At 39.4% G+C, this 13170-nt stretch overlaps 1 protein-coding gene across 8 annotated transcripts in view; it reads right to left on the bottom strand.

The window, feature by feature from the left end:
* The window catches only part of Snx16 (sorting nexin 16), a 160572-nt gene that overhangs the window by 37749 nt on the left and 109653 nt on the right, over positions 1-13170 (bottom strand). For all 8 annotated transcript variants that reach the window (XM_070095051.1, XM_070095052.1, XM_070095048.1 and 5 more), the window contains one exon: positions 1874-2010. In XM_070095051.1, the coding sequence (XP_069951152.1) occupies positions 1874-2010 (137 nt within the window). The remainder of the gene's footprint in view (positions 1-1873; positions 2011-13170) is intronic.

Below are 13170 nucleotides of genomic sequence, written 5' to 3'. Positions count from 1 at the left end.
GCAAAAAAAAAAAAAAAATTTAAGATTATTATCACCATGGGAGTGCTAAACCCACAGGGATTATGCAGCACCTGGGGGGAGGGGGATGGAAGGCCTGAATTCAGGCTCAATTCAGGGAACTGGAGCACAAATCCAATTCTTTAGATTAAATGACCCTCATCAGTGTTGAGGAACCTCCCTTGAGAAGCAAGAATTTAAGAACATCAGGAACAATGCAATAGGCTTACTGGCCTATGCAAAACAGGTTCTATTTATGGCCAATTATTTTTATTCATTAAACATTTTCAAATGATCAGCCTGACAACCACCACTTGGTTAATTAATCCTTGTGCCTTCAATTCCACTGTCAGTCTAATGCAAACATAAGGATCTTCAACAAATGAATGAGTTGCATTACTGATTTTTTTTTTTGTAACTTGAGCATTCAGTAATCAGAATTTTTCACATTAACTCATAGAGGGTAGTAGGGTCCTAGTAGATAATTTTTTTTTTTTTTTTTTTTGGGGGGGGGGGGGGTGTATGGGCAATTATATGCATGCATGCATGCACACGCACTCACCTCTATGCGGCTACAGGAGTAGAGTCCTAACACCTGTCCCCACCCTTCTGCAATTTACCAAGTCACTCCCTCCTAGCCTTGTGGGTCCTATTACACATGCTCTTAAAGCACTCCCTCCTAGCCTCATGGATCCTATTATACATGCTCTTAAAACTATGGATGGAGCCTGCCTCCAACACTTTAAGGTCATTCCACTTCCTGACCATTCTGAGGTTTAAGAAATGTTTCTTGACATCCCTGCTTGTAGATAATTTTCTCAAGTACAGTGGTCCCTTAAGTTATAATAAATTACGTTAAGTGGGAAGCAGCCAGTGCATTAAAAAAAAAAAATCGGCTGTCTCCCACCAAGGAAGAGTAACCCCAAAAAAGAAATGAAAGTTTTTCTTCTTTTTTCATTCCCATACAAACACATATAAACAGTAATTATCCGAGGGATGAGATGAATATGGTGGAACCTAGGTACCTGAACAGCTCTGTACTTAAACAATTCAGTATTCAAATGCTTTGTTCGGTAAACAAATCACTCAGTAGTCAACCATTTGCTCGGCACTCGACCAAACAAACACAACCTGCCAGAACTTCGCTGTAAACTATTTTGTGTTTCTTCATATTTTTTTTATATTATTTGTATAAATAATTCATCATGGGGCCTAAGAGGGTTAGTGATAACAGCCAACCAAAAGGAAAACTGGTTGGGAAAAATGCATCTGGCACTCAAACAGCCCTCTAGAACCAATTAAGTTCGAGTGCCAAAGTTCCATTATATACAACCTCTCTTCCTTAGCGATGTACTCATTTACCAACAATTCAGACTTACGACAGGCTCTCTGACCAGTGTGCATACCTAAATAATGTACATGTATATTAGAACTGATTTCCTCTATTCTGTTTATTACAATATACAGTACAGTGCTGTATAAACATTTAAAAATATACCAGAAATGTTATAAATGGTACAAGGTGACATTAAAACAATATCAAAGATGATTGATACAAACCCACTACCATCATAGTATGCTCCTCACTTAGTGATGAATTCATTTATCGACATGGTCTTAGGACTGCAACTCAGTCATTAAGTGAAAAGAGGCTGTATACTGTATAAAAGTTTACAATGAGGTTGCAGAGACTACTCTTGTCTAAATCTTAAGTGTGTTGGAACCAATGACATACTCCCAAATTACTCTCATGAATGCCACATAAGCTGAATAGTAAATTTCTTGAAAATAACAATAGTATATGAATTAAGATTTTTAAAAACTTACTTTGGACTTTTCTACCAAAATTTCCAAAATACTTTGCCTTGATAGTTACCTGAGTGCTTTTACAAGTGTGTGTTGCTGGGCCATGAGAAAGTTAACTTGTGACTGTAAAACAGCAATTTCCCCATCTCTTTCCCGCAGCTGCGCCTGAAGATCAGCAACGTTATCTTCCAAGGTTTGACACATAGCCTGAAATATTTTATTAATGAGAAAGCGCTAAACTAGTAGGGCTCATACAGTACCTGGGGAATGGGAGACAATCAGAAGGTAATTAATTCCTAGAATCAGGAACATTTTACTAGCAAAGAAAAATTCAGCATTTGACAACTTATGTTATGGATGAAACACATACACAGTAGAGCCCCGCTTATATGGAAGGTTAGGTTCCAGCTACCGCTGTAAAGTGAATCACTTTCTTTCCCTTTTAAATCCATATACAGTGGACCCCTGGTTCACGTTATTAATCCGTTCCTGAGAGCTCATCGTAAAGCAAAATTATCGGAAAGCGAATAAATTTTTCCCATAAGAAATAATGGAAATCAAATTGATCCGTGCAAGACACCCAAAAGTATGAAAAAAAAAACTTTTACCATATGAAATATTAAGTTTAATGCAATAGAATAATTACAGTAACAATAATAACAATAGAATAATCACAATAGAATAATTGACACTTACCTTTAATGAAGATCTGGTGATGATTGACGGGATGGGAGGAGGGGAGAGTGTCGAAGTTTTTAATGTTTAGAAGTGGGTGAGATGTTATCAACAAATTTTGTTGAAAATAAGAAAGTTTTGGAGTGAGATTAACAAGTTAAGGAAGCCTAGAGAACAAATGGGTTTGTCAGTTAAAAATAGGAGAGGAGAGTTATTAAATGGAGAGTTAGAGGTATTGGGAAGATGGAGGGAATATTTTGAGGAATTGTTAAATGTTGATGAAGATAGGGAAGCTGTGATTTCGTGTATAGGGCAAGGAGGAATAACATCTTGTAGGAGTGAGGAAGAGCCAGTTGTGAGTGTGGGGGAAGTTCGTGAGGCAGTAGGTAAAATGAAAGGGGGTAAGGCAGCCGAGATTGATGGGATAAAGATAGAAATGTTAAAAGCAGATGGGGATATAGTTTTGGAGTGGTTGGTGCAATTATTTAATAAATATATGGAAGAGGGTAAGATACCTAGGGATTGGCAGAGAGCATGCATAGTTCCTTTGTATAAAGGCAAAGGGGACAAAAGAGAGTGCAAAAATTATAGGGGGATAAGTCTGTTGAAAGAAAAAAAAGAAAGGTAAAGAGAGTGGTGAGAGAGTGCAAAAGGAGAGCAGATGATAGAGTGGGAGAGGCACTGTCAAGAAATTTTAATGAAAATAAGAAAAATTTTTGGAGTGAGTTAAACAAGTTAAGAAAGCCTAGGGAAAATATGGATTTGTCAGTTAAAAACAGAGTAGGGGAGTTAGTAGATGGGGAGATGGAGGTATTGGGTAGATGGCGAGAATATTTTGAGGAACTTTTAAATGTTAAGGAAGAAACAGAGGCAGTAATTTCATGCACTGGTCAGGGAGGTATACCATCTTTTAGGAGTGAAGAAGAGCAGAATGTAAGTGTGGGGGAGGTACGTGAGGCATTACGTAAAATGAAAGGGGGTAAAGCAGCTGGAACTGATGGGATCATGACAGAAATGTTAAAAGCAGGGGGGGATATAGTGTTGGAGTGGTTGGTACTTTTGTTTAATAAATGTATGAAAGAGGGGAAGGTACCTAGGAATTGGCGGAGAGCATGTATAGTCCCTTTATATAAAGAGAAAGGGGACAAAAGAGACTGTAAAAATTATAGAGGAATAAGCTTACTGAGTATACCAGGAAAAGTGTATGGTAGGGTTATAATTGAAAGAATTAGAGGTAAGACAGAATGTAGGATTGCGGATGAGCAAGGAGGTTTCAGAGTGGGTAGAGGATGTGTAGATCAGGTGTTTATATTGAAGCATATATGTGAACAGTATTTAGATAAAGATAGGGAAGTTTTTATTGCATTTATGGATTTAGAAAAGGCATATGATAGAGTGGATAGAGGAGCAATGTGGCAGATGTTGCAAGTATATGCAATAGGTGGTAAGTTATTAAATGCTGTAAAGAGTTTTTATGAGGATAGTGAGGCTCAGGTTAGGGTGTGTAGAAGAGAGGGAGACTACTTCCCGGTAAAAGTAGGTCTTAGACAGGGATGTGTAATGTCACCATGGTTGTTTAATATATTTTTAGATGGGGTTGTAAAGGAAGTAAATGCTAGGGTGTTCGGGAGAGGAGTGGGATTAAATTTTGGGGAATCAAATTCAAAATGGGAATTGACACAGTTACTTTTTGCTGATGATACTGTGCTTATGGGAGATTCTAAAGAAAAATTGCAAAGGTTAGTGGATGAGTTTGGGAATGTGTGTAAAGGTAGAAAGTTGAAAGTGAACATAGAAAAGAGTAAGGTGATGAGGGTGTCAAATGATTTAGATAAAGAAAAATTGGATATCAAATTGGGGAGGAGGAGTATGGAAGAAGTGAATGTTTTCAGATACTTGGGAGTTGACATGTCGGCGGATGGATTTATGAAGGATGAGGTTAATCATAAAATTGATGAGGGAAAAAAGGTGAGTGGTGCGTTGAGGTATATGTGGAGTCAAAAAACGTTATCTATGGAGGCAAAGAAGGGAATGTATGAAAGTATAGTAGTACCAACACTCTTATATGGGTGTGAAGCTTGGGTGGTAAATGCAGCAGCGAGGAGACGGTTGGAGGCAGTGGAGATGTCCTGTTTAAGGGCAATGTGTGGTGTAAATATTATGCAGAAAATTCGGAGTGTGGAAATTAGGAGAAGGTGTGGAGTTAATAAAAGTATTAGTCACATGGCAGAAGAGGGGTTGTTGAGGTGGTTTGGTCATTTAGAGAGAATGGATCAAAGTAGAATGACATGGAAAGCATATAAATCTATAGGGGAAGGAAGGCGGGGTAGGGGTCGTCCTCGAAAGGGTTGGAGAGAGGGGGTAAAGGAGGTTTTGTGGGCAAGGGGCTTGGACTTCCAGCAAGCGTGCGTGAGCGTGTTAGATAGGAGTGAATGGAGACGAATGGTACTTGGGACCTGACGATCTGTTGGAGTGTGAGTAGGGTAATATTTAGTGAAGGGATTCAGGGAAACCGGTTATTTTCATATAGTCGGACTTGAGTCCTGGAAATGGGAAGTACAATGCCTGCACTTTAAAGGAGGAGTTTGGGATATTGGCAGTTTGGAGGGATATGTTGTGTATCTTTCTATGTGTATGCTTCTAGACTGTTGTATTCTGAGCACCTCTGCAAAAACAGTGATAATGTGCGAGTGTGGTGAAAGTGTTGAATGATGATGAAAGTATTTTCTTTTTGGGGATTTTCTTTCTTTTTTGGGTCACCCTGCCTCGGTGGGAGACGGCCGACTTGTTTAAAAAAAAAAAAAAAAAAAAGTCTGTTGAGTATACCTGGTAAAGTGTATGGTAGAGTTATTATTGAAAGAATTAAGAGTAAGACAGAGAATAGGATAGCAGATGAACAAGGAGGCTTTAGGAAAGGTAGGGGTTGTGTGGACCAGGTGTTTACAGTGAAACACATAAGTGAACAGTATTTAGATAACTCTAAAGAGGTCTTTGTGGCATTTATGGATTTGGAAAAGGCGTATGACAGGGTGGATAAGGGGGCAATGTGGCAGATGTTGCAGGTGTATGGTGTAGGAGGTAGGTTACTGAAAGCAGTGAAGAGTTTTTACGAGGATAGTGAGGCTCAAGTTAGAATATGTAGGAAAGAGGGAAATTATTTCCCAGTAAAAGTAGGCCTTAGACAAGGATGTGTGATGTCACCGTGGTTGTTTAATATATTTATAGATGGGCTTGTAAGAGAAGTAAATGCGAGGGTCTTGGCAAGAGGCGTGGAGTTAAAAGATAAAGAATCACACATAAAGTGGGAGTTGTCACAGTTGCTCTTTGCTGATGACACTGTGCTCTTGGGAGATTCTGAAGAGAAGTTGCAGAGATTGGTGGATGAATTTGGTAGGGTGTGCAAAAGAAGAAAATTAAAAGTGAATACAGGAAATAGTAAGGTTATGAGGATAACAAAAAGATTAGGTGATGAAAGATTGGATATCAGATTGGAGGGAGAGAGTATGGAGGAGGCGAATGTATTCAGATATTTGGGAGTGGACGTATCAGCGGATGGGTCTATGAAAGATGAGGTGAATCATAGAATTGATGAGGGGAAAAGGGTGAGTGGTGCACTTAGGAGTCTGTGGAGACAAAGAACTTTGTCCTTGGAGGCAAAGAGGGGAATGTATGAGAGTATAGTTTTACCAACGCTCTTATATGGGTGTGAAGCATGGGTGATGAATGCTGCAGCGAGGAGAAGGCTGGAGGCAGTGGAGATGTCATGTCTGAGGGCAATGTGTGGTGTGAATATAATGCAGAGAATTCGTAGTTTGGAAGTTAGGAGGTGCGGGATTACCAAAACTGTTGTCCAGAGGGCTGAGGAAGGGTTGTTGAGGTGGTTCGGACATGTAGAGAGAATGGAGCGAAACAGAGTGACTTCAAGAGTGTATCAGTCTGTAGTGGAAGGAAGGTGGGGTAGGGGTCAGCCTAGGAAAGGTTGGAGGGAGGGGGTAAAGGAGGTTTTGTGTGCGAGGGGCTTGGACTTCCAGCAGGCATGCGTGAGCGTGTTTGATAGGAGTGAATGGAGACAAATGGTTTTTAATACTTGACGTGCTGTTGGAGTGTGAGCAAAGTAACATTTATGAAGGGGTTCAGGGAAACCGGCAGGCCAGACTTGAGTCCTGGAGATGGGAAGTACAGTGCCTGCACTCTGAAGGAGGGGTGTTAATGTTGCAATTTAAACTGTAGTGTAAAGCACCCTTCTGGCAAGACAGTGATGGAGTGAATGATGGTGAAAGTTTTTCTTTTTCGGGCCACCCTGCCTTGGTGGGTATCGGCCAGTGTGATAATAAAAAAAAAAAAAGGGGGAATCCCCTTCCATTAGGACTTGAGGTAGCAAGTCCTTTTCCGGGGTTACTTCCCTTCTTCTTTTAATGCCACTAGGACCAGCTTGAGAGTCACTGGACTTCTGTCGCACAACATATCTGTCCACAGAGGCCTGTACCTCTCGTTCCTTTATGACTTTCCTAAAATGGACCATAACATTGTCATTGTAATAGTCACCAGCACGGCTTGCAATAGCTGTGTTAGGGTGATTTTCATCCATAAAGGTTTGCAGTTCAACCCACTTTGCACACATTTCCTTAATTTTTGAAGTAGGCACAATGGAGTCCACAACTGGCATAGGCTTCTCAGGGTTAGCCCCAAACCCTTCAAAATCTTTCTTAATTTCCATACTAATTCTCACCCTTTTTACCACAGGGTTGGCACTAGAAGCTTTCTTGGGACCCATGGTGACTTATTTTGCAGAAACAAGCACCAAAAACAGTGATAATATGGATAATATGGAATGTACCGAATGTATTCTTAGATGCGCGCACACTGGCTGGCTTGTAAACACTGGTGCACATGGGGCAGTTCAAGCCACACATGGACACGTCTTGTACGAATCGTATCGCATACCGGGTTTTGTAACGGGAACCGAGACAAATTTTTTGCAATATGCTTCGGATACCAGATTTATTGGATACCGATGACTTCACGAACCGGGGGTCCACTGTAAATGCCTGCTAACATGTTTACACTATTGTATATTAAGTTAGTAATAGTAATACAAACACCTTATATTGTGTACAAGTTATCTTCATGTTGGTACAGTAGAATACATTACTGCAACACTCCCATTCTCATGGAACACATCCTTTTGAGAGCAAGTGACGTTATTTATGAGTGAAGGCATACGAAAGGAATGTTTTTCTACAGCTACTCCCCCCCAAGAATACTATACACAATTTCTCTGGTGGTGTTGGACTAGGGAATGTGTCATTGTAATTCTTGCCGTCACTCCTACAAGCCGCCTGGCTACCACACCTCACAATTATGTTAATTTGTTCTAGGATGGTTGTATGTATTATATGATATGTAGCATGTTTCTAATACAATTTTGAAAAAATGTCGTAGATGGATTAATGAAAATGACTATAACATAATATATGACATTTAAAGTGCCCCAGAACGATTATGATGTTACTGCATCTTCAACACTAGTGAAACACTTTTAGTGATTTTAACCCTTTAACTGTGTCTGACGTAATAGTACGCAGGTGGGGGTACTGTGTTTGACATACTAGTACAGTATGTACCAATTTTTGTACCCAGAAATCTACCACCTGCCAATATTTTTTATCTCAATCTTCTTCTATGCATTCATACATTTGAAAAAAATCTAAGGCCAGCAGGGTTCACACAATGTATCATGAATAACTAAGGGGATGACAGTATGTCCGACATACTAGTACGCCTCACTAGCAAAAATAAACAAAGGAACCAGGAGCTGTTTTTCCACCACCAGCTTCCCTACCAGCAAGTAGCTCAAAGATGGCTTACTAGTCCAAATTTATTACAATTTCATGATAGCAGCGGAATTCGGCTACAAAGCACACTAGGTATATTTAGCCCAGGATAACTTAGTAAAGTTATAGGTAGTAGGTTGGTAGACAGCAACCACCCAGGGAGGTACTACCGTCCTGCCAAGTGAGTGTAAATCGGAAATCTGTAATTGTTTTACATGATGGTAGGATTGCTGGTGTCTTTTTTCTGTCTCATAAACATGCAAGATTTCAGGTACGTCTTGCTACTTCTACTTACACTTAGGTCACACTACACATACATGTACAAGCATATATATACACACCCCTACGCAAATAACCCGCACATAAAAGAGAGAAGCTTACGACGACGTTTCGGTCCGACTTGGACCATTTACAAAGTCACACTAACCAGAAGTGGAGCATGACGGCTATATATAGGCAGGAAGAGGTGGTGGTGGTAGTAGTAGTAGTAGTACAAGAATGGTATATAATACCGACAAGATGAAATTAAAACACATGCGCAACACCCGGGCATCACTATCGTAGACGTTTCGCCATCCAGTGGGTTATTTGTGTATCGTTCCAGTCACGGTATTGTGCCTTTTTTGTTATTTATACACACCCCTCTGGGTTTTCTTCTATTTTCTTTCTAATTCTTATTCTTGTTTATTTCCTCTTATCTCCATGGGGAAGTGGAACAGAATTCTTCCTCCGTAAGCCATGTGTGTTGTAAGAGGCGACTAAAATGCCAGGAGCAAGGGGCTAGTAACCCCTTCTCCTGTATAAATTACTAAATTTTAAAAGAGAAACTTTCGTTTTTCTGTTTAGGCCACCCTGCCTCGGTGGGATATGGCCAGTTTGTTGAAAAAAAAAAACTCAGTAAAGTCAAACAATGTGAATAATTTCCATGTTTTGATGAGTAATAAGTATTCATTACACATAGCCTTAAAAGATCAAAATATTAAAAAAAGATATAATAAAATAATTTTGGAGTGAGTTAAACAAGTTAAGAAAGCCTAGGGAACGTCTGAATTTGTCAGTTAAAAACAGAGTAGGGGAGTTAGTAGATGGGGAGAGGGAGGTATTAGGAAGATGGCGAGAATATTTTGAGGAACTTTTAAATGTTGAGGAAGAAAGGGAGGCGGTAATTTCATGCACTGGCCAGGGAGGTATACCATGTTTTAGGAGTGAAGAAGAGCAGAATGTAAGTGTGGGGGAGGTACATGAGGCATTACGTAGAATGAAAGGGGGTAAAGCAACTGGAACTGATGGGATCATGACAGAAATGTTAAAAGCAGGGGGGGATATAGTGTTGGAGTGGTTGGTACTTTTGTTTAATAAATGTATGAAAGAGGGGAAGGAACCTAGGGATTGGCAGAGAGCATGTATAATCCCTTTATATAAAGGGAAAGGGGACAAAAGAGATTGTAAAAATTATAGAGGAATAAGTTTAATGAGTATACCAGGAAAAGTATACGGTAGGGTTAAAATTGAAAGAATTAGAGGTAAGACAGAATGTAGGATTGCAGATGAGCAGGGAGGCTTCAGAGTGGGTAGGGGATGTGTAGATCAAGTGTTTACATTGAAGCATATATGTGAACAGTATTTAGATAAAGGTATGGAAGTTTTTATTGCATTTATGGATTTAGAAAAGGCATATGATAGAGTGGATAGAGGAGCAATGTGGCAGATGTTGCAAGTATATGGGATAGGTGGTAAGTTACTAAATGCTGTTAAGAGTTTTTATGAGGATAGTGAGGCTCAGGTTAGGGTGTGTAGAAGAGAGGGAGAATACTTCCCGGTAAAAGTAGGTTTTAGACAGGGATGTGTAATGTCACCATGGTTGTTTAATATATTTATAGATGGGGTTATAAAAGAAGTAAATGCTAGGGTGTTCGGGAGAGGGGTGGGATTAAATTATGGGGAATCAAATTCAAAATGGGAATTGACACAGTTAGTTTTTGCTGATGATACTGTGCTTATGGGAGATTCTAAAGAAAAATTGCAAAGGTTAGTGGATGAGTTTGGGAATGTGTGTAAAGGTAGAAAGTTGAAAGTGAACATAGAAAAGAGTAAGGTGATGAGGGTATCAAATGATTTAGATAAAGAAAAATTGGATATCAAATTGGGGAGGAGGAGTATGGAAGAAGTGAATGTTTTCAGATACTTGGGAGTTGACATGTCGGCGGATGGATTTATGAAGGATGAGGTTAATCATAGAATTGATGAGGGAAAAAAGGTGAGTGGTGCGTTGAGGTATATGTGGAGTCAAAAAACGCTATCTATGGAGGCAAAGAAGGGAATGTATGAAAGTATAGTGGTAAGGAAGGAGGGGTAGGGGTCGTCCTCGAAAGGGTTGGAGAGAGGGGGTAAAGGAGGTTTTGTGGGCAAGGGGCTTGGACTTCCAGCAAGCGTGCGTGAGCGTGTTAGATAGGAGTGAATGGAGACGAATGATACTTAGGACCTGACGATCTGTTGGAGTGTGAGCAGGGTAATATTTAGTGAAGGGATTCAGGGAAACCGGTTATTTTCATATAGTTGGACTTGAGTCCTGGAAATGGGAAGTACAATGCCTGCACTTTAAAGGAGGGGTTTGGGATATTGGCAGTTTGGAGGGATATGTTGTGTATCTTTATACGTATATGCTTCTAAACTGTTGTATTCTGAGCACCTCTGCAAAAACAGTGATAATGTGTCAGTGTGGTGAAAGTGTTGAATGATGATGAAAACATTTTTTGGGGGGGATTTTCTTTCTTTTTTGGGTCACCCTGCCTCGGTGGGAGACGGCCAACTTGTTGAGAAAAAAAAAAAAATAATTAAACAGTATATATACCATATATATAACTCAGTAAAGCCAATCAATATTACTTATTTCCATGTTTTAAGGAGTATTACACTCTGAAACAATTGTAATATTATAAGCATTCCTTAAAAAACAAAAACACCTTGAAACACATCTATTACAGTGGAATTTCGAATGCATCGCTTATCGAACTCTTCAAAAATCGACCGCCTTTTTTGAACCAACTTTGTCCCTATTATCGAACTCGCCCCTTCTTTCGAACCGCTGGGTACCGGACCTGTCTGCCAGCCCACTCTGTCTGCATCCCCGCGCAGACGCCGTGAGCCGGTCTGGCTTTGTTGATGCTTGAGTGAACATTAACCTGCAGTCTCTTTCAAACATTTTATGATTAATTCATTGTGTTTAGTGCTTGTGGGACTGTGAAATAAGCTACCATGGGTCCAAAGAAACTTGCTAATGGTACCCCTGTGGTAGAGAAAGATTAAGATTAAGGAGATTTGTGCCAAGTGGAATGATATCCAAATGTTTGTGGAGAAGTACCACCCCTGAGCAAGCTGAAACAAGCCATCTTTGCAACAAGTTCAGTGACAGAACCATGTCCCATTTTAGGGAAATCTTAAAGAGGCGCCAGAAACAGAGGACTGTGGACAGTTATTTTGTAAGACAGTGGTCCAGTGACTCTCAAGCTGGTCCTAGTGGCATGAAAAGACAGAGAAGTGAAGTAACCCCAGAGAGGACTTTGATACCTAAAGTCTTTATGGAGGGGGATTCCCCTTCCAAACAATAACCCTAACTCCCTCTCTCCTCCTCCCTATCTTCCAGATGCCATCACCAATCTTCAATAAAGGTAAGTAAAAATGTTATTTTATATGTTTATTTAAATTTATTAATAATTGTACACTATATTTGTTGTGTTCTCCATGGGGAAGTGGAACAGAATTCTTCCTCCGTAAGCCATGCGTGTCGTAAGAGGAGACTGAAATGCCGGGAGCAAGGGGCTGGTAACCCCTTCTCCTGTATATATTACTAAATTTGAAAGGAGAAACTTTCGTTTTTTCTTTTGGGCCACCCTGCCTAGGTGGGATACGGCTGGTGTGTTGAAAGAAAGAAGAAAGATTTGTTGTGTGTAAAACTATAATGTAATACTACCCATAAAATGTATTGTTTTGTGAATATTTTTGGATTTCTGGAAAGGATTAATTGTATTTCCATTATTTCTTATGAGAAATACTGCTTCGCCTTTCAAACTTTTTGACTTTAGAACTAGCTCCTGGAACGGATTAAGTTCAAAATTTGAGGTTCCACTGTATTATAAAAATATCTAGTATAGCATTAAACATTAAAAACAATTAAAAAAACAGATAAACAACCATATATTAGCATCAGTAAGTTATAAAATATAAACATCGCTGGCACTTTAATACCGCTTTTGCCAGTTAGAGATCATTTTATTCAACTTCAACACACCATAAAATCATAAATTTTTATCAGATTCCACTCATTTCAGCCTTATTCGATTCAGAAAATAAATGAACTTTACTGAACTGTATGAAAAACAATATTTTTTTACAAAATCTTCCCACACAGAGGAATTTTTTTCCAGGGACTCCCACCATTAAACAGTTAATGTACCTGCATGCCAGCACAGAGTGTAAGTTTATTAAGGTACAGGTACACATAGTAAGTGCAATTATCAGCATTATTTCAGTCATAGACATACCTTGCTCACTGAGTTTAATCATTTCTAACTTTGCACTTAAAGAGCCTTATGACACCTCTTTTTATCACAAATACCCTTAGATGTCATTGTAATATTTTAAAAAGAGCATATATAAAACAGGCAATACCTTTAAAACACTTGAAGCCTATGCACAGTGGAACGTACATTCACCACTTTTCTTATCATGCTTACTCTGTCAAGAAAAGCGTTCTTATTTCTCTCTTTCCCCATGCTCTCCGCATTTGTGACCCTCAATTTCTTGAAAAAGAAATTTCCACTCTTTATAATTCATTCTCTTGTTTTGGCTACCCTTCCCA

The sequence above is a fragment of the Cherax quadricarinatus genome, chromosome 48 (assembly GCF_038502225.1).
Source record: "Cherax quadricarinatus isolate ZL_2023a chromosome 48, ASM3850222v1, whole genome shotgun sequence".
In the NCBI taxonomy this organism is placed as follows: Eukaryota; Metazoa; Arthropoda; class Malacostraca; order Decapoda; family Parastacidae; genus Cherax; species Cherax quadricarinatus.
Note: the sequence above shows the minus strand (reverse complement) of the source record. Positions and strands in the feature narration are given on the sequence as shown.